This window comes from Misgurnus anguillicaudatus, chromosome 22 (genome assembly GCF_027580225.2).
Source record: "Misgurnus anguillicaudatus chromosome 22, ASM2758022v2, whole genome shotgun sequence".
NCBI lineage: Eukaryota > Metazoa > Chordata > Actinopteri > Cypriniformes > Cobitidae > Misgurnus > Misgurnus anguillicaudatus.
The window spans coordinates 24,056,880-24,081,678 of NC_073358.2; the positions used below are offsets into that span (position 1 = coordinate 24,056,880).

The following is a 24,799-nucleotide window of genomic DNA, read 5'->3' on the forward strand; positions in this document are numbered from 1 at the left end:
CTCCCTGATCTCTGCTTTAATACAGTTTTCAGGCATTTCTCATCGTGATTGTTTATATGCATTTAAAACCCGCATTTTGAGGAGCTGAACGATATATCTTGTTGGGATGAAGCACGGGTATTGTCATTTATTATAGCTCAAATGAGCATGTGACGCGATATTCTTTTATGCTGCTGAATGATCTCCGTTTCAACGCAGTAAGTAACAAGCTAACTTACCTGATATCTGCTTTAGTCCAGTTTGCTGACATTTCTTGTCATGAATATTGAAAAAACCTCATTTTAAAGAGTTGAACCAACTTCATGTTGCCATGTCACGCGCGTCTTCACTGCGGCACGTGCGTCATTGTTTATGCGTCTCATTTATAATTTCCTGATAACTGCTTCAATCTAGTTTGCAACATTTCTTGTGGTGAATGTTTATATGCATGTTATCTCTCGTTGTAAGGAGCTGAACCATTCTTGCGGCTTCTTGTTCACACAGAGGGTTATCCGGGTATCTGACTAGGTCCTCTTTCCGGCAACGATCCCAGAAGATTAACGGGACGAGTTTGTGTTCACACAGACGCATGTCTGGCAACTTTCCGGGTATTTTCTGGGACCAAAGGTCTGTGTGAATGGGGTTTAAGTTTTTCGTAGCAGGAGAGCTGTTCTCTTGAAATTTTGCAGGTGTGTTATCGAGTCATTTATACACACCCACTGACGCATATACCACATGTAATTTTTCGTTTATTCTAACATGTGTACAAAGTTTCATGAGTTTTTAAGTATGTTTAGCTGTGACCTCGCGCCAGAACCCAAATGCTGTGACCTTGCACCAAATGTTTTTATTGGTTTATAAGTGCAAACAGACGAGTTATAAAAAATTGAGTGTGAGGGATTTGTTCACTTCACACAAAAAGATCCTGGAAATGGGAATGAGATGGCTTACTGTAGTAGTGTTTCGTCAACTGTCTATAATAGCTTCATTTAGAGATCACCTTTTTTAACCGACAACTTTAACTGGTTAATGTTGATAAGGTCAACCATTGGTCAAACGGACATCGGTTACCATCCCTAGCCCCCACTTGTGCTGCGTCCCTATGCACTGCATATACGGCATACCCCATTTTTGCGCCACTGTGCCTATGTATGAATAATGTGTCATAGCATACACAGTGACTATGAAAGCTTGAAAAATTAAACACTTAATCACGTTGTACCAGTGGCAGACGGTGACTTCTTATTTAAGGGCGCACAATGCAAAACTCAACATTGCCTACTAGTGATCAGCATGTATAAGTGCTTGTCGTTGTGAACAACAATGCAGAAGTATAAATGAAATGCGATGTGTAGCCTATAACATTGAGGCTATGCCGTAGGTCATATTCAGAACTGTAATGAACCCTAAAATGGTGCTTTAGTCGTGCTATAGCAGCCCTTACGGTTCCACATACGTGCTATTTATCCCTTAAAGTGATTCCCCTATTGTTACGAGCCAGTGAACCACTTTTAGTGTAATTTACCAAATTTTTTTAGAGTGTAGCTGTCAACATGCACAGTGAACTAAAGTAAAAGTGGTAGATTCAAAAAGTATTTAGAAGTGCCAATACTGTGTTTTTGTCTTACTACTGCGGTTAAAGGATGTCCAATAGGGCGCGAGTTCATCACTGCTTTTATGACAAATTACGAATACGGAGGTGCCAGTCCAACCCTTGCCATTACAGCACGGGATTCCCCAGCAATTGTGAAAGTGGAGGTGACTAGTCTAGGTTATAGTGAAAAAGTAAATATAGCACAAGGTGAGACCAAATGGATAGCCCTTCCAGCAAAAGCTGAGCTTGAAAATGATGTAGTCTCTCGTAAAACTGTTTCAATCTCCTCTGATGCTGACATCTCAGTGGTGTCATCAAACATAAAGGAATACACTGGAGATACCAGTGTGATTTTCCCTGTAAACCAACTTGGCAGGAGTTATGTCGTTTTCACTCCAGACACGGGCCCACTGCAATATAAAAAGCAAGTTGTCATCGCCAACGGCAAGGAGGTGAACACAGTCAACATTGTTTACCTTTCTCCCAGAATTAGGCCAAAAACCATAACTTTAAATGCCTATGAGGTTATTCAGCTTCAAAGTTTTGAAACGTTGTCTGGAACAAAAATCACATCTACATTTCCGGTGGCTGTCCTGGCAGGACATCAGTGTGCCCAGATCGTGGGCACCTGTGAGCATGTCTACGAGCAGCTGATCCCGACTGAGTCTCTCTCCAACACATACCTGGTTCCTGCAATGCATCTATCCTACAGCATAGACACAGCTTATGTGGTAGCTCCAGAGGATAACACTGTTGTATCCATCTTCAGTAGGAATCCCAAGCATCCACAGAAAGTAACAATGAATTCTGGAGATGTTTATCCTGTTCATTTTGAAAGCAATGCTAAAGTAATTAAAAGTGATAAAAATATTATGGTTATGTATATGAGTAGCAATTATCCCTATGATGAGTTTCTAGTTAATCTTCTTCCCACTTCTGAGATGTCAAAATCATGGACAATTTATCCTCAAGTTAGTTACGAAAACACAGCTGTAATTGTCGCTGAAGCAGCATCAGCCCCCTTTATCACCAAATCACTGAAGTGGAAAGTTTTCCCTGGAGACAGAAAATATGTATGGGCTATCATGCCAGTTGGTTCACAGAAAGGACCCATTACCATATCTGGAGATTCACCGATGGCTGTATATGTTTATGGTGGAAAAGTAAGGTGTGGATATGCTTCAACAGGAGTGTGTAACACAGGTAAGACATGTCAGGTTCATGTTGTGTAATCACATCTTCAATTACATATCAATTGTGCTTGTAAAATCAAAAACTGATCAAAAACTTTCCTTTCTGTTTCCTAAGTTTCTGTGTCAATTCCGGTTCCACCACCAGACCCCTGTGAGACTATGAAATGCCGTGAAAGAGAGGAGTGTAGAAAGGGCGTCTGTGTCCCCACTTCCTTTGCAACGTGTCACGCTGTTGGCGATCCCCATTTCAAAACTTTTGACGGAAAGCTATTTGACTTTCAGGGAACTTGTACTTACATTATGGTGAACAATACAAAGCCCCAAAAAGGCCTTATACCCTTCACCATATTGACAAAGAACAACCACAGGGGAAACAACAGGGTGGCATATGTGAGGATGGTTTCTGTCCTTGTGTATAATCACACAGTGGTGGCTAGCAGCAAAAGGGGATTAGTAGAGGTAAAAAATAAAAGCACCTGATGTTTTTCAATATCTTAATGTCATTATTTACATAAACTACAGTAGATGAAAGAATAAAACTGAACATTCCTATTTAGCACCACTTTTCACAATAACTAAATCTCTCTCTTTATTTCCTTGTGTTTTTGTTTCTCATTTAAGTTTGATGGTGAAAACACCTACTTGCCATTTACTTTCGATGGTGGAAAAATAAAAGTTGAGCAGAGGGGATGGGATGTTATTATATCAACAGATTTTGGCCTACAAGTGAAATATGACTGGAATATGATGCTGTTTATCACAGTTCCCAGCAACTATTTCCAGACAGTTGGTGGACTTTGTGGAAATTATAATGGTGACCGCAGAGATGAATTTGCTGATCCCAAAGGCACAGCGGTCACGAGTGTCCTTGAGTTTGCCAAGAGCTGGAAAGTTCCAGATAAAGATCTATTTTGCAATGATGACTGTAATGGGCAGTGTCCAACCTGCTCTTTAAGCCTTCAAGAGCAGTACAGGCAAGAGTCAAACTGTGGTGTCATGGCTAAGAAAGATGGACCATTCGCTAACTGCCATGCACTTGTAGATCCCAACATATATGTAGACAATTGTGTCTATGATGTCTGTATAAATAATGGTGCTAGAATCTTCATCTGTAACAACATTCAGAGCTATGTTGGTGCTTGCATGTCAGTTGGAGTCAAGATTACTGGCAACTGGAGAACGATTTCCAATTGCCGTAAGTAGAAATACAAGTATAAATATTTATCTGTGTTTAAAATTACTAAAACAGACATGCTGTGTGTGAAAGTGTTGCAATATTTTGAGTTGAAAATGTATATATTTAAATTCTTCCTTTTATTCTCAAAGCACTGGATTGTCCAGCAAACAGTCATTATGAGTCCTGTGGCACAGCCTGTCCTGCCTCCTGTGTGGATCGAGAGGCCTCAAGCAAGTGCACACTGGCATGTGTGGAGGGCTGCCAGTGCAATGAAGGTTATGTTCGCAGTGGAGATGAATGCATTCCTGTGAAAAAGTGTGGTTGCACCTACAAAGACCGATATTATCCAGCTGAACAATCATTTTGGGGGGACAAAAAATGCACAGAGAAATGTGTGTGCAACCCTCAAACTGGAGGGGTTGAATGCAAAGTGACAAACTGTAAAAAGTCAGAAATCTGTGACACACGAAATGGAGTGAGAGATTGTTATCCATTGTCCTATGGTACCTGCCAGGGTATAGGGGATCCACACTACCGAACATTTGATGGTAAAGCCTTTGACTTTCAAGGTACCTGCACTTATTATTTATCCAAGCTACTCAATACAGCTGACCCCTCATTGATACCTTTTGAGGTCCTTGTCAAGAATGAGAACAGAGGAAGTAACAAGGCAGTTTCTTATACCAAGACAGTATCAATAAGTGTCTATGGTTATACAATTGTCTTAAGTAAGGATAATCCAAAGCTAGTGAAGGTCAGTATATTTCAAAAATCTAACACACCTTAGGATGAAAAACTGCATACACACTGACTCAAATGCTTTTGTGTTTAAAGGTCAATGATCTATTTGTGAATTTGCCATATGAAAAAGATGGTAGACTCTACATATACAGCTCTGGTATTTTTGGCGTGGTAAACACCAACTTTGGTCTGACATTGAAATTCAACTGGAAAAGCCATGTAGTACTAAATCTTCCCAGCACTTACTCCAATGTAGTGGGAGGGCTTTGTGGTAACTGGAATGGAAACTCCAATGATGATTTACGCACTCCTGATGACACTCTTGCTGCAAACCCAACACTCTTTGGTACCAGCTGGAAAATCAAGGATGACCCTGGATGCTCAGATGAATGTAAGGGCAAGGTCTGTCCCAAATGTGATGCCACTGAGAGATACAAGGTGACTTATACAAGGCCTTGCAGCATTATCCAGGACAAATCGGGGCCATTTAGAGGCTGCCATGAGAAAGTGAATCCCACTCAGTTTTATGAAGATTGTGTGTACGATATGTGCATGTTTGGTGGACATTCATCAGCGCTCTGCAGTTTTCTCACCGCATACACAGCTGCTTGTCAAAATGCACTTGGAAAAGTGGAATCTTGGAGAACCGACACTCTTTGCCGTTAGTATTCAATCCAGCATTGTCATTTCTCTTTAAGACTGATAACTGAATAAATAATTTAGTAAAAATAATCTTTAATATGATCTGTCCACAGCTGCATCCTGCAAGGCCAACAGCCACTATGATGTGTGTGGAGCTGGATGCCCCCAAACCTGCGTTGGCCTCACGGAGCCAAAGGGTTGTATGGAGACACTCTGTGTTGAAGGCTGTACATGTGACGATGGCTTTATCTTGAGCAATGGTGAGTGTGTGTCTATTGTACAGTGCGGCTGTACTTACATGGGCCTGTATTATCAGCTGGGACAAGAGTTCTTCCCTGAAGGCAAATGCAAGCAAAAGTGCGTCTGCAAAGAAAATGGAAAAGTTCAATGTGAGGATGCATTCACCTGCAGACCAGGCGAGACTTGCAAGGTCCAGAATGGAGTTCAAGGCTGTTTTCCTGAAGGCAAAGCAGTGTGCACAGTGTCAGGCTATGGACTTTATCAGTCATTTGATGGAAAATCTTTTAGTGTGGAAGGAAACTGTGAGTATAGATTGGTAGAGATGACTCAGAAAAAGGATGAGAAGACAAGTTCTTTCAGTGTGTTAGTGAAACAGCAGTCCTCTTCTGAAGAAGCAGTCCTTACACGAAGAGTCAAAATACAGATAAATCAATACACATTTACTTTGCTGCCCGGCCGTATCTGGGAGATACAGGTAATGTTATATTTAACACAGACCATATTCTTATATGATGACAGTGCCATAAAAGTTTCATTTTTATGTTGGTGTTTTCTCTGCAGGTGAATAATGCTAAAATGAATCTCCCTGTAACTGTTGATGACGGACTGGTGCAACTCTATCAGTCTGGTCTTTACATTGTTGTGGAAACATATTTTGGATTGAAACTCACATATGATACAGTCTCCATGGTCACTGTTGAGATCCCATCAACTTTTAAAAGTGCAGTCACAGGTCTTTGTGGAAACTACAATGAAAACAAAGAAGATGATTTTCTCCTGCCAGGTGGCATTGCAACATCTTCTGTGGAAATCTTTGCTGAGGCCTGGGTTTCACCATCTGACAGAATGTTGTGCCAAACCGGATGCGGATCCAAGTGTGTAAATCCTGACAAAGATAAACAGACACAAGCAGAGACGTCTTGCAGTATTTTAACATCGGAGAAAGGACCATTTTCTAATTGTTACGATAAAGTTCCACCCCAAAAATTTTTTGACGAATGTGTCAAAGATGTGGCAGCACAGTCAATAGACACCACAGTTCTTTGTCGTCACATACAAAGATATGTAGCCAGCTGTCAAGAGACTGGGACATCAATCAATAGCTGGAGGACTAACACCTTCTGTCGTAAGTGGTTTCTTGTAACAAAATTATCTTTCTCTCACTCTTTATGGCTTTAGATGTGCTCAAGATATAGTGTAAAATTAAATATTTTGTCTTAAACTGATATGTGAACCAGTCTTTGTAAAAGTTATTTTACTGTTACAGCTTTCAAGTGTTTCATAAACAGTCACTATGAGCTCTGTGCTGACACCTGTACCTCCACCTGTGCCAGCCTGACTAAGTCAGAGAAATGCCCACCGTGTCATGAGGGATGTCAATGTGATGATGGCTTTGTGTTTGATGGAGGTGAATGTAAGACTTTGAAAGACTGTGGTTGTCAATTAAATGGAGTATATTACAAGGTAAGTAGCCATATATTTCTGTTTTTGCCTACAGTGGTCAAATATCACATCAACTTGAAATAAACAAAGTGCCTTTGCCACAAATTTAGCTTAAATTCACAAATATGCTTTGCAGACCGGTGAGGTAGTGGTTCTAGATGACTGTGAGTCGAAATGCCAATGTAACGCTGGAGTGTTCTCCTGTGAACCTATGGATTGTGCGGAAGATCAGATCTGTGGCACAAAAGATGGCACTGTTGGGTGCTACAAAACAGGTAATCAAAACATAGGACATATTTACATTCTATGAAAGATATTTTTACATTCAGTCAGTTCACTCAATACAACACATTAACTATGGAATATTGTGTGCTTGCATACACAATGCACATATTACTTATAATACTTATAAACTATAATAGCTCAAAAGCCACCAACACAATGCAGCGACAAGTAAGTTCTCATTTAAAGTGGCACACATGCACAGTGCCGCAATGGTTATTACTCATAAGGTAGGAAAGGAATGTGTTTCATTGCAATGGGGCTACTATCTTCGAGTCAAATAGTCCACCTGAGGTTTCGATGGGTTGTGGGAAGTTGTTGTAAAAAAACCTGTTTTTCAATGCCCAATGAGACCTATTTGCCTTCCCCTTTAAATAAATGAATTTCATAATTACTGTGCCAGTATGCAATTTATAACATTCTTACTGGAATATACTGATATATCAAGGCTCCTCCTTTTTTGAATGTACAACTTCATCTTATCCGCACGTAACTTCCGGTAAACTCTGCTAAGAATAAATAACAACAAAGTTCTTTAAACATAGTTTATTATATAACAAGCACAAAAAACAACACATAGATTACCTAGGAAACCAAAACATTTGTTATTTTCAACGAGGAATTTGTTCAAGAGATCAGTTTAGCAACTAGACAGACCATTAAAAAAACGAAACCGGAAGTAAGGTTCGGATCCAGACGTGTATCACGTGCTTCCGATGAAACCGTCTATACAGTACTTCTAAACTTAAGAATCCTTTTGTGCATAAGACAAGCAGCAGTGATCTAACAGTTTGTGCCATCTTGTCTTCTCATTTGGGAACTATATGCAAGCGTATTTCTTTGCATGTATCTTACGTTTAGACTGATAAGATAAGCATGTTCAGAGTCAGAGTCGCTTTATTGTCATTTCAACCATAGCTTGTACTAAGGGTGTCACGATTTCGATTTTAAATCGAAATCGATCGAAATTAATTCACAGCTTCGAACTTCGAATTAAAAATGGGATCGTCGATGCTGCCACGCCCCCATTTCACGTCAGGTCGGCTTACCAAGCGAGGAAAAAAACTCTCAGAGATGCCTTTTAAAAACATCTGTCCAGCGGAACGCGATCATATTTTAAACACGAGGGATGCTACAACTTCTTGAAATGCATATCATAAACAGGATTACCAGTGATCTGACTTTGGACAGAGTGAGTGCAGCTCTCTGCACGTGCGCGATAGTGAGGGAGGCGCAAAGATGCAGCGGGTTACATTAAACAAAAGGATAGTTTGCCTCAGCTTGCATGAAACGCATAAAACTGAACAAATACATAAGGATTACTACTTTAGTTTATGTTCAGACGTCAGATGCGCGGATGGACTATTATTTCATCCGCAACCGCATAAAAAACTCATCATCCGTCCACCATCCATGCGCACCAACGTTTCTGACCAGTTTTCAAAACTGCACCCGCCCGCCATCCGCTGACTGGGCGATGCAAGGCGCTGCTGATGACAGCCGCGAGACTAGAAACCTCTTGAATATCAGCAGTGAACTCCGTCTTCGATCGGCGCACAGGGACAAAAATAAATAAATAAATAGCCTAAATTAAACGCACGAATTACATAGCCTGCACTGGTGTCATCCTGATTTACCACGTTGTAAAACTTATTCCAGGCAACCCTTTCTGACATTCTATTTCCTTTGTTTTTAATTCTCATTTTTTGAGTTTGCCACGTTCCTCCTTCGCCGGCGTTGATAAGAGCTGTGTCAAAATGCGTCCTCATTTCTCCGCGCTGTTAATGATAGAACGAATGGATCCTTAACAGCCGAGGATATCCCAAACAATTAAAAGCTTTATTAAATAAAAGTGTGTATTTATTTGAAAACTTTTTCTTGTCACTGTTTTAGTATTATAAGTTATGTTTTGTGTTAATATTATTCTGTTTATGTTGCGTATATTTCTAGGTTGATTATTTGATATGCTGTTGAATAGATCTACATCAATGTGTCATGTGTTCTAAAATAAATTAATATTTTTCTGCTTACACATTTATTTTAATAAAGTCAGAAATGTCTCCGCTGACAGGCGCGGTGGGCGCTACTGGGGGCGTGTGCAGCAGGTGACGCAAATTTCGGGTCCTCAGAAGGCTAGACCGTCTCATTTCAGTTCTTTTCTTGAACTTCTGAGGCTGCCACTATGAAAGACAGAGATGCCGCATGCTTAGAAGGACAGAGCTAATAACAAGCAGTCGATCCGGCACCCGCCCGAATTTAATTAAAATATTATTTTTCGTCACGTCATCCGCCCGATCCATTAAGCCAACCGCGCATAGTCCATGTGCGTGCAAGAAGGAATCCTCTCTCTACAAGCTCTCGCGTTAAGTGAAGCCCACAAACCCCTATGCGAGTTGTGCAATGTGCATGTTAATGTTAAAGTATTATAATAATAATAATAAATAATGGCATATCATTTTTGTCTAAATTATATGCCATATAAAAAATATGTAAAAATCGAGAATCGGATCGAATCGTGACCTTAGAATCGAAAATGTAATCGAATCGAGGATTTGGAGAATCGTGACACCCCTAGCTTGTACACAGTGAAATTAAACAACATTTCTCCAGAACCAAGATGCTGCACAAAGACACACTTAACTATGCATAATTAAATTATCTTAAATAAACAAAAAGGTTATCTTAAATCAACTAACAGTAAAATGTTAAATAAGAACTAAACCAACAAAAGAGAAAACCTAAATATTATGAGAACCAAATATTGTCTTAAGATAGACTAAACCTTATACACAGATTATACACAGAGTGTGCAAACATGTGCAGACAGTACAAACAGCAAACATTGTAAACAGCATTTACAACCAGTGGCGGCACGCTCTGTGTGTACCATGAGATGGCTTTAATGCGGTTATATTTTTTTAATAATTTTAAATTGATTGTTCCTATTATCTGTGTAGGTTCATGATATAAAAAAGAAAAAGAGATAAAGAAAAAATAGGTGTGAATTTAGAGGATTGGTAAAAACTGTGCAAAAGTGATTGACTACATATTGCGCCACGGAGACCAATTTGCAAATGAGGTGATAGAACACCGCGAGAGCAATTAACAGGCACAGTTCTTGAAACGGTTGTGCGTTACTTTGATGTCGTTTGATGATCGGTGTGCGCAGCATTACATTAAGTTGAAAACACACTCCAATGTGGTGGAAGGGCACGGGTTCAGCCTCTAGAACTAAATTAAAACTTCCCCAAGAAGTCGACTGTCCAAGGTAAAGACACAACAGAGTCTGCTTCAGCCTGTCTTGATGTGTTTATTACCAGTGGCGTGTTTACCCACCATGCAAAGCAAGTCCAATTTATAGTTGTGTGTAAGGTCTACGCCGTAGATTATCCGTAGCCTCTGTGTAGCTCTGCGTAGCCTGACGTGCACCTTACCAAATCTTTTTAAAACCGCATCAGTACTACGTGGACCGCAAGCGCTGTGATTGGTCCATTGGAACCCCTCCTGTCAGGTAAAAAAACTGCGTCATAGGTATATCCGTTTGCAAAGGTGAGAACAAAGATAGACCAAGTTGAGGAGTGATTTAACTCAAACTGCAACAAAAGTCGCTGTTTATTTACTTCCATCACTTCTGGTCATCTCAAAACATACACAACAAGTTGCTGTTTCTCCTTCGTTTATGGGTTAAACTTGCCAAGCTGCTTCTTTATTGACGGTCGTGCTGCTACAGTGGTAACATGCATGGATACTGCCTACCAGCGGTCTGCATGTGTGTTTGCACGTCAACGCCGTCGCCGACACAATAGTATAAATGAAACACCGTCGCGGCTATGTGGTAGGACTTACGCACAACTTTAATGAGCCCCTTATTTGATGATTGTGGCCCACATACATAGAAAATCATGCAGATAATGGAAAAAAGGAAGACTCTTGCTTAAGGCAATGGTTGATTCCCCAACGCAGAGTTATTAAAAGTGGGGTGTAGTAACCATAGCTTCGAAAATATGTTGCGTTTTCCTTAGACCCAAATCCAAGCCATGCATATAAAGCATGTGCAAGCGAGAGATGTGCAAGTATGCGCACAGAATAATATTCACACCTTTTTTATAGATAGATATACAATTAGATAGACATTACAATATGCTTATGTGTGCAAAGAGGGAGAGAGGAGGAGAGAGACAGAGCACAAGTACATATGTGAAGTTTTAGCTCAAAATACCCCATAGATAATTTATTATAACATAAAATTGCCATTTTTTTAGATGTGAGCAAAAATGTGCCGTTTTGGGTGTGTCCTTTAAAATGCAAATGAGCTGATCTCTGCACTAAATGGCAGTGTCGTGGTTGGATAGTGCAGATTAGGCGGCAGTATTATCCCCTTCTGACATCATAGGGGGAGCCAAATTTCAATGACCTATTTTTTCATGTTTGCAGAGAATGATTTAACAAGTTACTGGGTTGATCTTTTTCACATTTTTTAAGTTGATACAAGCACTGGAGACCAAATTTTAACACTTAAACATAAAAAGTCATATTTTCATGATATGTTCCCTTTAAATTATCACACAACCTTGGTGTGCATCCAAAAACAGTAGGAAATTCATGATTTTTTATGCCGGTGGTCGGAGAAAAACACTGACATTCTGGATTCGAATGACAATAACATCGCTGACTACCCCTGTAAATGATGAAAATACCTTACGTCCCCATGAGAAACAATTACCATCCTAATAGGGCTTTAGATAGAATAATATTACAATAATCAGAGGTTGAGGCTCACCCTATTTAGAGTGGTCAGATAATGCTTTTGTTACTCTAAACGTAAAATACACATCATTGGCTTTCACAATTCTAAGTACATTAAAACTAATGCCAAGTTGTTAGCCGTATGATGTCTAAAATTCTCAGCTGATGTGCTGCTGTGGTCCAACTAGACAGGATCTTTACTAACCTGGGTGGGGATTTGCGGTAACTTGTTAATTGTACACTGTAAAGTGTCCTTGAGCTCTGAAAAGACACTATATAAATAAACATTATTATTATTATTATTACTACAATTATTATTAACACAAACCATAATAAGAGTCAATAAGAGAAATGCAGAATAAATCCAAACATAAAAACGTATTATATAGGTAAGAAAATCATAGTTTAAAAGCCAATTCACAATTGGCTTTTAAAGGGACGTAACCAGACCCGCAGAACTTCATGTTCGTCCTCTTCTAGTTGCATCAATCGAATTTGTTTGATGGTGTTACAGACATACAAGGCAACTCCTCCTCCCCCACCTTCTTCACAATCTCGTCGATGGATTGTTTATCCAGGCAAAGTAACGACTGAAAGTCTTTCTAAGGTGCTTACATTTAACCTCTTTTCTTTATTTTTCTTCAAGAAACCTATTGTCCAGCAAACAGCAAATACGATCCCTGCGCCACAGCCTGTCCTGCCACTTGTGTGGATCGAGGTGCCCCAAACAATTGCACACTGCCGTGTGTGGAGGGGTGCCCGTGCAATGAAGGTTATGTCCTCGGTGGAGACAAATGCTTGCCAGAGACAACATGTGGCTGCACGTACCAAGGCCGGTATTATACTGGTGAGCAAGCATTTTGGGGGGATAAATGCACAGAGAAATGTGTGTGCAATCGCAAAACTGGAAAAGCTGAATGCACACCAGCAAAGTGTCAGAGTTCTGAAGTGTGTGACACACGGAAAGGAGTGAGAGATTGTTATCCATTGACCTATGGTACCTGCCAGGGTATAGGGGATCCACACTACCGAACATTTGATGGTAAAGCCTTTAACTTTCAAGGTACCTGCACTTATTATTTATCCAAGCTACTCAATACAGCTGACCCCTTATTGATACCCTTTGAGGTCCTTGTCAAGAATGAGAACAGAGGAAGTAACAAGGCAGTTGCTTATACCAAGACAGTATCAATAAGTGTCTATGGTTATACAATTGTCTTAAGTAAGGATAATCCAAAGAAAGTGAAGGTCAGTATATTTCAAAAAGCTTATACACCTTAAGATGAAAAACTGCATACATACTGACTCAAATGCTTTTGTGTTTAAAGGTCAATGATCTATTTGTGAATTTGCCATATGAAAAGGATGGTAGACTCTACATTTACCGCTCTGGTTTTTTTGGTGTGGTAAAAGCTGACTTTGGTCTGACATTACAATTCAACTGGGACAGCCATGTAGTACTCACTCTTCCCAGCACTTACTCCAATAAATTGGGAGGGCTTTGTGGTAACTGGAATGGAAACTCCAATGATGATTTACGCACTCCTAATGACACTCTTGCTGCAAACCCAACACTTTTTGGTACCAGCTGGAAAGTCAGGGATGACCCTGGATGCTCAGATGAATGTAAGGGCAAGGTCTGTCCCCAATGTGATGTCACTGAGAGAAACACGTTGACTTTTACAAAGCCTTGCAGCATTATCACAGATAAAATGGGGCCATTTAAAGGCTGCCATGAGAAAGTGAATCCCACTCAGTTTTATGAAGATTGTGTGTACGATATGTGCATGTATGGTGGACATTCATCAGCGCTCTGCAGTTTTCTCACCGCATACACAGCTGCTTGTCAGAATGCACTTGGAAAAGTGGAATCTTGGAGAACCGACATTCTTTGCCGTTAGTATTCAATCCAGCATTGTCATTTCTCTTTAAGACTGATAAGTAAATAAATAATTTAGTAAAAATAATCTTTAATATTATCTGTCCACAGCTGCATCCTGCAAGGCCAACAGCCACTATAATGTGTGTGGAGCTGGATGCCCCCAAAACTGCGTTGGCCTTACGGGGCCTAAGGGCTGTACGGAGACCCTCTGTGTTGAAGGCTGTACATGTGACAGTGGCTTTATCTTGAGCAATGGTGAGTGTGTGTCTAATGTGCAGTGCGGCTGTACTTACATGGGCCTGTATTATCAGCTGGGACAAGAGTTCTTCCCTGAAGGCAAATGCAAGCAAAAGTGTGTCTGCAAAGAAAATGGAAAAGTTCAATGTGAGGATGCATTCACCTGCAGACCAGGCGAGACTTGCAAGGTCCAGAATGGAGTTCAAGGCTGTTTTCCTGAAGGCAAAGCGATGTGCACAGTGTCAGGCTATGGACTTTATCAGTCATTTGATGGAAAATCTTTTAGTGTGGAAGGAAACTGTGAGTATAAATTAGTAGAAATGACTCAGAAAAAGGATGAGAAGACAAGTTCTTTAAGTGTGTTAGTGAAACAGCAGTCCTCTTCTGAAGAGGCAGTCCTCACTCGAAGTGTCAAAATACAGATAAATCAATACACGTTTACTTTGCTGCCCGGCCGTATCTGGGAAACTCAGGTGAATACACAGTAATATAAAAACACTGTCCATTAAGAAATCAAAATATAAATCTTTTATAAATACTTAATTTTTATGTTGCTGTTTTCTCTGCAGGTGAATAATTCTAAAATGAATCTCCCTGTAACTGTGGAAGAAGGACTGGTGCAAGTCTATCAGTCTGGTCTTTACATTGTTGTGGAAACATCTTTTGGATTGAAACTCACATATGATACAGTCTCCATGGTCACTGTTGAGATCCCATCAACTTTTAAAAGTGCAGTCACAGGTCTTTGTGGAAACTACAATGAAAACAAGGAAGATGATTTTCTTCTGCCAGGTGGCATTCCAACATCTTCTGTGGAAAACTTTGCTGAGGCCTGGGTTTCACCATCTGACAGAATGTTGTGCCAAACCGGATGTGGATCCAAGTGTGTAAATCCTGACAAAGATAAACAGACACAAGCAGAGACGTCTTGCAGTATTTTAACATCGGAGAATGGACCATTTTCTAATTGTTACGATAAAGTTCCACCCCAGAAATTTTTTGACGAATGTGTCAAAGATGTGGCAGCACAGTCAAAGGACAACACAGTTCTCTGTAGTCACATACAAAGATATGTAGCCAGCTGTCAAGAGACTGGGACATCAATCAATAGCTGGAGGAATAACACCTTCTGTCGTAAGTAGTTGCTTGTAACAAAATTATCTTCCATTTACTCTTTATGGCTTTAGATGTGCTCAAGATACAGTGTAAAATTAAATATTTTGTCTTTAACTCATATGTGAAGCAGTCTTTGAAAATGTTCTTGTAATCTTACAGCTTTCAAGTGTTTCATGAACAGTCACTATGAGCTCTGTGCTGACACCTGTACCTCCACCTGCAACAGCCTGACTAAGTCAGAGAAATGCCCACCTTGTCATGAGGGATGTCAATGTGATGATGGCTTTGTGTTTGATGGAGGTGAATGTAAGACTTTGAAAGACTGTGGTTGTCAATTAAATGGAGTATATTACAAGGTAAGAAGCCATACATTTCTGTTTTTGCCTACAGTGGTCAAATATCACATCAACTTAAAATAAACAAAGTGCCTTTGCCACAAATTTAGCTTAAATTCACAAATATGCTTTGCAGACTGGTGAGGTAGTGGTTCTAGCAGACTGTAAAGCAAAATGCCAATGTAACGCTGGAGTGTTCTCCTGTGAACCTTTGAAATGTGGGGAAAATCAGATCTGTGGCACAAAAGATGGCACAGTTGGGTGCTACAAAACAGGTAATCTAAACAAAAGGCATATTTTTATTATATGAAAGACAATTTTACATTCAGTCAGTTCACTCAATACAACACATTAACTATGAAATATTGTGTGATTGCATACACATTGCACATATTACTTTATAATAGCTCATAAGTCACCAACACATTGCCATGACAAGTAAGTTCTTATTTTAAGTCTCCAGAAGTGGCACACATGCACAGTGCCGCAATGAGTATCGCTCATAAGGTTGGAAACGTATGTGTGTTTCATTGCAATGGAGTTACAATCTTCAGCTTACATAGTCCACCTGAGGCAGTTTCCACTTTTAAATAGATGAATTTCATAACTACTTCCGTGTGCCATTATGCCAATTCTAACATTCTTACAGGAATTAACATATCAAGAACTGCTCCTTTATGACTGTAAAACTTCATCTACTGGTGATTTTAGCATGTAGGACTTAATGAGGCTTTCTTACGTGCCCTCACTTTTGAAGATTCAAGGCACACTCACTTTATCTAAACCAAACCTCACCCGAGCACACTTTGCCCCCCAAGCCTGTTGAGTTTGACTAGTGTGATCACTCGGTACCACGCCGCCCGGATGCGGTTTGATAAATTGCACCCTGGACCGCGTGCAGAGGTGGGTTCTGGCGCAGTTCACCTGGGCTCAGGCGCTAAACGCACAGTGTGATCGCAAATCGCGCCAGAGCATTTCAAAAGGCAAGACGTCAGTTGCACGACCACTAACCTTCATCTGCCTTTTTAAAAACCTTATAATGTTTGCAGCAGGGTTACTTGAATGTCTAAGAGGCACAAACCATAGATCAACTAAGCAATATCGACGGAAGATCGATGGCATGTGATAGGGCTGTGTGTCATAATAGGCATGTCCTGAGCATGTTTCGTCCCTACGTTGTCTTAGACCAGTGTTCTTCACTCCCAATCCTGGAGAGCCGGTGTCCTGTAGAGTTTAGCTCCAACCTTAATCAAACACACCTACCTGTGATCTTCTAGTGATCATGAAGACATTGATAAGCTTGCTCAGGTGTGTTTGATTAAGGTTGGAGCTAAACTCTGCAGGACACCGGCTCTCCAGGGCTGGGAGTGAAGAACACTGTCTTAGACGATGACATCTTTGTCCTGTGGCAGCTACCATATGCGTTTTGAAATTAAAGGGTGAGCTGATGGTTGCAACTCGCAATCCACTAGATGCCGCTAAAATTTACACACACCACCTTTAACTATGAATAATTCAATTAATTTAAATAAACAAAAAGGTTTTCTTAAATCAACCAACAGTAAAACATTGAATAAGAACTAAACCAATGAAAGAGAAAGACCTGAACATTAAACATATAAGAACCAAATATAGTCCTAAACTAGACTAAATCTTACAGATTATACGCAGAGAGTGTAGATTGGTAGAGAGTAGTGCCGCCTAGAAGTTATGAATATATTTATTAGTTCTTTTTCAGTGTCTGCTGGGTTTATGAGGTTTAAATACAAGTCCCAAAGTCAATGTGTTTTACTATGTAAACGCGTTGAATAAAATTGTAGAGTATTACATATACTCGTTGTTATAAAAGAAGGGGGAAAAGTCTTTCCAAGGTGTTTACATTTATTGTCTTCTTTTTTTAATCCTCCAAGAAACCTATTGTCCAGCCAACAGCACTTATAATTCCTGTGGCACAGCCTGTCCTGCCATTTGTGTGGATCAAGATGCCCCAAACAAGTGCACGCTGCCATGTGTGAATGGCTGCCAGTGCAATAAAGGTTATGTCTTCAATGTGGACAAATGCTTGCCAGAGACAACGTGTGGCTGCACCTATCAAGGCCAGTATTATACAGGCGAGCAAACATTTTGGGGGGATACAAAATGCACAGAGAAATGTGTGTGCAATCGCAAAACTGGAAAAGCTGAATGCACACCAGCAAAGTGTCAGAATTCAGAAATGTGTGACACACGAAATGGAGTGAGAGATTGTTATCCATTGACCTATGGTATCTGCCAGGGTATAGGGGATCCACACTACCGAACATTTGATGGTAAAGCCTTTAACTTTCAAGGTACCTGCACTTATTATTTATCCAAGCTACTCAATACAGCTGACCCCTCATTGATACCCTTTGAGGTCCTTGTCAAGAATGAGAACAGAGGAAGTAACAAGGCAGTTGCTTATACCAAGACAGTATCAATAAGTGTCTATGGTTATACAATTGTCTTAAGTAAGGATAATCCAAAGAAAGTGAAGGTCAGTTAATTTCAAAAAGCTTATACACCTTAAGATAAAAAACTGCATAGCATACACACTGACTCAAATGCTTTTGTGTTTAAAGGTCAATGATCTATTTGTGAATTTGCCATATGAAAAGGATGGTAGACTCTACATTTACCGCTCTGGTTTTTTTGGTGTGGTAAAAGCTGACTTTGGTCTGACATTGCAATTCAACTGGGACAGCCATGTAGTACTCACTCTTCCCAGCACTTACTCCAATAAATTGGGAGGGCTTTGTGGTAACTGGAATGGAAACTCCAATGATGATTTACGCACTCCTAATGACACTCTTGCTGCAAATCCAACACTTTTTGGTACCAGCTGGAAATTCAAGGATGACCCTGGATGCTCAGATGAATGTAAGGGCAAGGTCTGTCCCCAATGTGATGCCACTGAGAGAAACACAGTGACTTTTACAAAGCCTTGCAGCATTATCACAGATAAAATGGGCCCATTTAAAGGCTGCCATGAGAAAGTGAATCCCACTCAGTTTTATGAAGATTGTGTGTACGATATGTGCATGTATGGTGGACATTCATCAGCGCTCTGCAGTTTTCTCACCGCATACACAGCTGCTTGTCAGAATGCACTTGGAAAAGTGGAATCTTGGAGAACCAACACTCTTTGCCGTTAGTATTCAATCCAGCATTGTAATTTCTCTTATAAGTAAATAAATAATTTAGTGAAAATAATCTGTAACATGATCTGTCCACAGCTGCATCCTGCAAGGCAAACAGCCACTATAATGTGTGTGGAGCTGGATGCCCCCAAAACTGCGTTGGCCTTACGGGGCCTAAGGGCTGTACGGAGACCCTCTGTGTTGAAGGCTGTACATGTGACGGTGGCTTTATCTTGAGCAATGGTGAGTGTGTGTCTAATGTGCAGTGCGGCTGTACTTACATGGGCCAGTATTATCAGCTGGGACAAGAGTTCTTCCCTGAAGGCAAATGCAAGCAAAAGTGCGTCTGCACAGAAAATGGAAAAGTTCAATGTAAGGATGCATTCACCTGCAGCCCAGGCGAGACTTGCAAGGTCCAGAATGGAGTTCAAGGCTGTTTTCCTGAAGGCAAAGCAGTGTGCACAGTGTCAGGCTATGGACTTTATCAGTCATTTGATGGAAAATCTTTTAATGTGGAAGGGAACTGTGAGTATAAATTAGTAGAAATGACTCAGAAAAAGGATGAGAAGACAAGTTCTTTCAGTGTGTTAGTGAAACAGCAGTCCTCTTCTGAAGAGGCAGTCCTCACTCGAAGTGTCAAAATACAGATAAATCAACACATGTTTACTTTGCTGCCCGGCCAAATCTGGGAAACTCAGGTAATACACAGTAATATAAAAAAACACTGTCCATTAAGAAATCAAAAACTAAATCTTTCATAAATACTTCATTTTTATGTTGGTGTTTTCTCTGCAGGTGAATAATGTTAAAATGAATCTCCCCTTAACTGTGGATGAAGGACTGGTGCAAGTCTATCAGTCTGGTCTTTACATTGTTGTGGAAACATCTTTTGGATTGAAACTCACATATGATACAGTCTCCATGGTCACTGTTGAGATCCCATCAACTTTTAAAAGCGCAGTCACAGGTCTGTGTGGAAACTACAATGAAAACAAAGCAGATGATTTTCTCCTGCCAGATGGCAACCCAACATCTTCTGAGGTATACTTTGTTGAGGCCTGGGTTTCACCATCAGACAAAATGATGTGCCAAACCGGATGTGGAACCAAGTGTGTAAATCCTGACAAAGATAAACAGACAGAGGCAGAGACTTCTTGCAGTATTCTAACATCAGAGAATGGACCATTTTCTAATTGTTACGATAAAGTTCCACCCCAGAAATTTTTTGATGAATGTGTCAAAGATGTGGCAGCACAGTCAAAGGACAACACAGTTCTCTGTAGTCACATACAAAAATATGTAGCCAGCTGTCAAGAGACTGGGACATCAATCAATAGCTGGAGGAATAACACCTTCTGTCGTAAGTAGTTGCTTGTAACAAAATTATCTTCCTCTCACTCTTTTTGGCTTTAGATGTGCTCAAGATACACTATAATATAAATAAATATTTTGTCTTAAACTGATATGTAAACTAGTCTCTGAAAATGGTCTTGTACTCTTACAGCTTTCAAGTGTTTTGTGAACAGTCACTATGAGCTCTGTGCTGACACCTGTACCTCCACCTGCGCCAGCCTGACAAAGTCAGAGAAATGCCCACAGTGTCATGAGGGATGTCAATGTGATGATGGCTTGGTGTTTGATGGAGGTGAATGTAAGGCTTTGAAAGACTGTGGCTGTGATGAAGATGGAAGATATTACAAGGTAAGAAACCATTAAATCTGTTGTTTGTGTATGTGGTGTGCAATAACCCAGCCATGGAACACTGTAACAACTTTACCATTATCTTTTATATGTTCTACAAGTCAGATGAGGAAGTTATTGAGGGAGACTGTGAAAGGAAATGTCTCTGCAAAGCTGGAGTGTTCTCCTGTGAACCTTTAAAATGTGCTTTAGATCAGTTCTGTGGTGAAAAAGATGGTGTTTTTGGGTGTCACAACAAAGGTGATTATCTCTGTAATAAACCATATAAAGCATTTGCTAAATCATGTACGCTTGTGTAAGTTCCTTTAAATCAAACTAAAATAGTTGATTGTCCAATAAACATGTCCACGTCTATTCCAGACCTTTGCAGTGACCATAAATGCCGTGAGAAAGAGCACTGCACTGTAAACGACAACAAGGCACTGTGTGTTCCAGTGTCGAAGGCCTCTTGCATGGCCACAGGAGATCCTCATTACAGAACCTTTGATGGCAACCACTTTTCTTTCCAGGGGATTTGCTCCTATACATTAGTTAAAACATCAGGCAAAGACAAAACACTCACACCTTTCAGCATCGTCAACAAAAATGAAATGCGCAAAGGTTCTTATGGTTCATACATCAAGTCAGCCAGCATCAAAGTCAAAGGACATGACATCACTTTCATCCAAGGCAACGTCAATCATGTGACAGTAAGTCAATACTCATGGATATTTCTCTAACCCAGAATTTAGTTTGTTTTTACACACCAATTCAGTAATACATTTACATTTTATCATACATGCTTACTCTTCTTCCCATACAGATTGATGGCAATGTTTTAAACATTCCTGTGAGTTTGTCATCTGAAGGCATCAACATAATGTTGTCAGGGACTAAAGGAATTCTGAATACAGATTTTGGCTTGGAGGTCATATTTAACTGGGCAGATACGCTCATGGTGGTGGTTTCCAGCAGTTACTACAATAATATTGAAGGAATGTGTGGAACCTACAATGATGACCTTGGGGAAGACTTTGTCACACCAAGTGGTAACATCATGACAGACATCACAGAATGGGCAGCGTCTTGGAGTGTCCCTGAGAGCAGCAGCAACTGCTGGCATTTTCCTCCATGCTCAGAGGAAAACAAGTTAAAATACAGGGGACAAAGCTTCTGTGGCTTATTGGAGGATGCAAATGGCCCCTTTTCCCAGTGTCAGAATATAATAGCAAAGCGTCAATTTGCTTCTGACTGCCTCTTCCAGTTGTGTCTCCAAGGTGGAAGCCAGACGGCTTTCTGCAATGCCCTCAGTAATTATGAATCAACTTGTGCACTGGCACAAGCTGATGTTTCTCCAAAGTGGAAGCAGCTAGCAAACTGCTGTAAGTAATGGTGATGGATGATCTTAATTTAATTAATGATACCTTAATGCTAACATTTTTTTGTCTTTTATTTCCAACAGGATGTGAAGAAATTTGTTTTTACCACACCAAACAGTAGTGAACATCAAATGTACTAAAAAGAGTTAATCAGTTAAATATTTTTGCCATTGCTTTACAAATCTCAAATAATCATAAAATAATGTGGGAGTTTCTTGTACTCATGTACGGTATACCATAAACTTGTACTCTGAAAAGTCTATAATCTTTGTATAATTTTTTTCTAAAATTGATTTATTCATATGCATACCTCTATATTTAGTACAATGAATAAATTCTTGCATCATCTTGTAAAAGGTGTTTTTCCTGTTTGTGTGACTGTTATTATAAGACATTTTTTACATGCATAACTGTAGAGCTTTAAAACCAAGATGGACGCATATGTAAATTAGAAACAGAGTTAACACCTCATTTTACACAGGTTATGAAACCCTTTTCGGATGCAGGGTTAGCACCGCTTTTATAAAGGCCTTAACTTTTTTACAAAGTACTGCAAACAGAAAGGTTCAATTTTGGCTTCATCTCCATTGCTTGTTTACAATACACTTTAAATAAAAAACAAACAAGTTATTCTAGTTTGATTTGTTTTGTAGACCTCAAATTAAAGCAAAATTTTTTTATGTAAAACCTTTCCGTATAAATGCACAGATTGATCCAACAATTCAATGCAAAAAAAGACATTAGTAGACATCAGTAGTTTTGCAAATGGTTCATTAAGTAAATTATTTATATAATAATTTTCATCTTTAGGAATCATTTAGTAAATAATATTATTTCAATAACAAACCCCAATCCCCCACCCACCAGGAAATCTCACTCCAAGCTGAACTCGAAGGTGGTCCAGCTTAACCCCTGGTAAAGTATGAGCAGTGTGAAACGTGACAAAAGATAACCAAGGCATAACTTTTCTTGGGGTTTAGAATAACCCAGAGTTAACTATTTAAAGTCTGAAAACTCCTTTTACTGGGTTTGTCATGGCATAGTACAGGGCTATTTACTTCCGGTCCTGAAGGGCCACTGTCCTACAGAGTTTAGCTCTAACCCTAAACCAGAGGTGGAAAGAGTAATAAAATATTCTATTCAAGTAAAAGTACAGTTACTTTATGATATTTTACTTGAGTACAAGTAAAGTTAAATCTCCTCAAGTAAAAAGAAAGTCATTTTAACTTTACTCAGAGTAAAATTTACTTTTTAACAGCAGGGTGAGGTGGGGGATTCTAGTATAGTTCAAAAAGGACAAAGGAATATAAATCTCAAACTAGTTGTTTTTAATTGAATAAACACCTTTACAATTAAAGTGCAATAACAAAAAATAAATAAAATAAAAAGCTTTTATAACTAAGAAACATACCTAACGCTCAGAAATGATGCCGGGGAAAATCAAGACTTTGCAATGAGAAATAGGCAGAGAGAAATCAGTCCAGGTATGTGGGCTTGTGGGAAATGAACTCCGAATGTAAACAAATACACAGGAAATGGCTCGTTCTGGTGGTGATCGAGGAGCAAAGCAGGAGCTTCACTCATGACAGAGAACCCCCCTGCGAGTGGCCCCTGAAGCGAGTAGGCGGATGACGACAGGGTCTACCATAAAGGTTGAGGGGCCAGCTTCCCGGGATTATCTTGGTGAAACTGCGTAATGAGTGAATGGTGGAGGATATCCCTGGCCTCCGCCCAAGATGGTTCCTAGGGACCGTAATCTTCCTAATCAACCAGATATTGTAATCTGTTACCTCAACGTCTGAAATCGAGGAGGTCACGGACCAGATAAGCCTCATAACCATCTACATGCAGGGGCTGAGGATCCTGCTCGGTGGTTGTCTCCTCCTGCTCCTCCTGTGAGAGGAGCTGCTATGATACTGAAATTACAAATGAAGCATCTTTAGAAATTAGCAAATCCCATGAAGCGTTGCAAATTCCTTTAAAGTTTGAGGTTTGGGCCAATCGAGCACAGCTTTAACTTTGGTTTCATCCAATGCTACTCCATCAGATGATATGATGTATACTAAATATAATGAAATTCACACTTTTCTGCTTTTGGCGAACAGTTGGTATTGAATGAGACGTTTTAATACTGCTCTTACATGTTAGATGTGTTCCTTTAGGTTACTGTAGTAGATTAAAATGTTGTCGATATAGGTGATGATCCATCGGTCTAACATGTCTCTGAACACATCATTGATAAATGACTGGAAGACAGACGGACTGTTCCATAATCCGAAGGGCATGACACGGTATATTTATAGTGTCCTGACTTAGTAGAAAAGAATGAGGTATGAATGAGGTTGTAAGCACATCATAAGTCAAGCTTGGTGAAGTATTTGGCATTATGTAATTGCTCCAAGACTGCTGAGACGAGTAGTAGTGGATACCTGAACTTCACCGTGATGTCATTGATAGCTTGATAGTCGATTCAGGGTCGGAGAGTTCCATCCTTCTTTTTCACAAAGAAGCAGCTAGATAAAGCACGAGACAGAGTGACGGATGAATCCCTTAGCTAGGTCTTCCTCAATGTATTTATTCATGGCTTCGATTTGAGGTTGAGAGAGAGGTAAAATGCGCCACCTAGGTTGTGGCTCCTGGTAAAAGCTCAATACTGCATCGCTTGGGCGTTGAGCCGGTAATTGAGATGCACCCTTTTTGCTAAAGGCTTCAGCGAGAGCAGCATATTCTGGAGGTAGTTTAGATGATGTAGAATCCTCAGAGGTAATGATAGTGTTAAGGGAAGTAACAGGATGAATGGATAACAGACAGGTTGAGAGACAATTATCACTCCACTTAACTATTTGGTGTTCCTTCCATGAAATGTGTGGGTAGTTTTCCTCCAGCCATGGCAGCCCCAGGATTACTAAAAATGTTGAGAGGGGATAATGTAAAAGGAGATATGTTCTTGATGCAGAGATCCAATTCATAACTGA

At 40.0% G+C, this 24,799-nt stretch overlaps 1 protein-coding gene across 1 annotated transcript; it reads left to right on the forward strand.

Moving 5' to 3' along the window:
- The first annotated feature begins 1,590 nt into the window (after nucleotides 1–1,590).
- LOC129440572 (IgGFc-binding protein) lies at nucleotides 1,591–22,104 on the forward strand. The gene is made up of 24 exons (XM_055199974.2): nucleotides 1,591–2,776; nucleotides 2,882–3,225; nucleotides 3,388–3,961; nucleotides 4,093–4,697; nucleotides 4,778–5,345; nucleotides 5,440–6,041; nucleotides 6,128–6,692; nucleotides 6,834–7,030; nucleotides 7,146–7,284; nucleotides 12,684–13,285; nucleotides 13,366–13,933; nucleotides 14,028–14,629; nucleotides 14,726–15,290; nucleotides 15,432–15,628; nucleotides 15,744–15,882; nucleotides 17,518–18,122; nucleotides 18,208–18,775; nucleotides 18,862–19,463; nucleotides 19,561–20,125; nucleotides 20,270–20,466; nucleotides 20,568–20,706; nucleotides 20,827–21,155; nucleotides 21,269–21,827; nucleotides 21,908–22,104. Coding segments are annotated over exons 1-24 (10,953 nt in total). The 5' UTR covers nucleotides 1,591–1,656; the 3' UTR covers nucleotides 21,910–22,104.
- Nucleotides 22,105–24,799: the final 2,695 nt, after the last annotated feature.

Bases quoted from the DNA above. Each gene is read 5' to 3' on its own strand.
- LOC129440572 (XM_055199974.2), top strand. From the start codon at position 1,657: ATGACAAATTACGAATACGGAGGTGCCAGTCCAACCCTTGCCATTACA. The intron at 6,693-6,833 runs GTAAGTGGTTTC...TTACTGTTACAG, and splicing joins GAGGACTAACACCTTCTGTC to CTTTCAAGTGTTTCATAAAC. The intron at 19,464-19,560 runs GTAATACACAGT...TTTTCTCTGCAG, and splicing joins GCCAAATCTGGGAAACTCAG to GTGAATAATGTTAAAATGAA.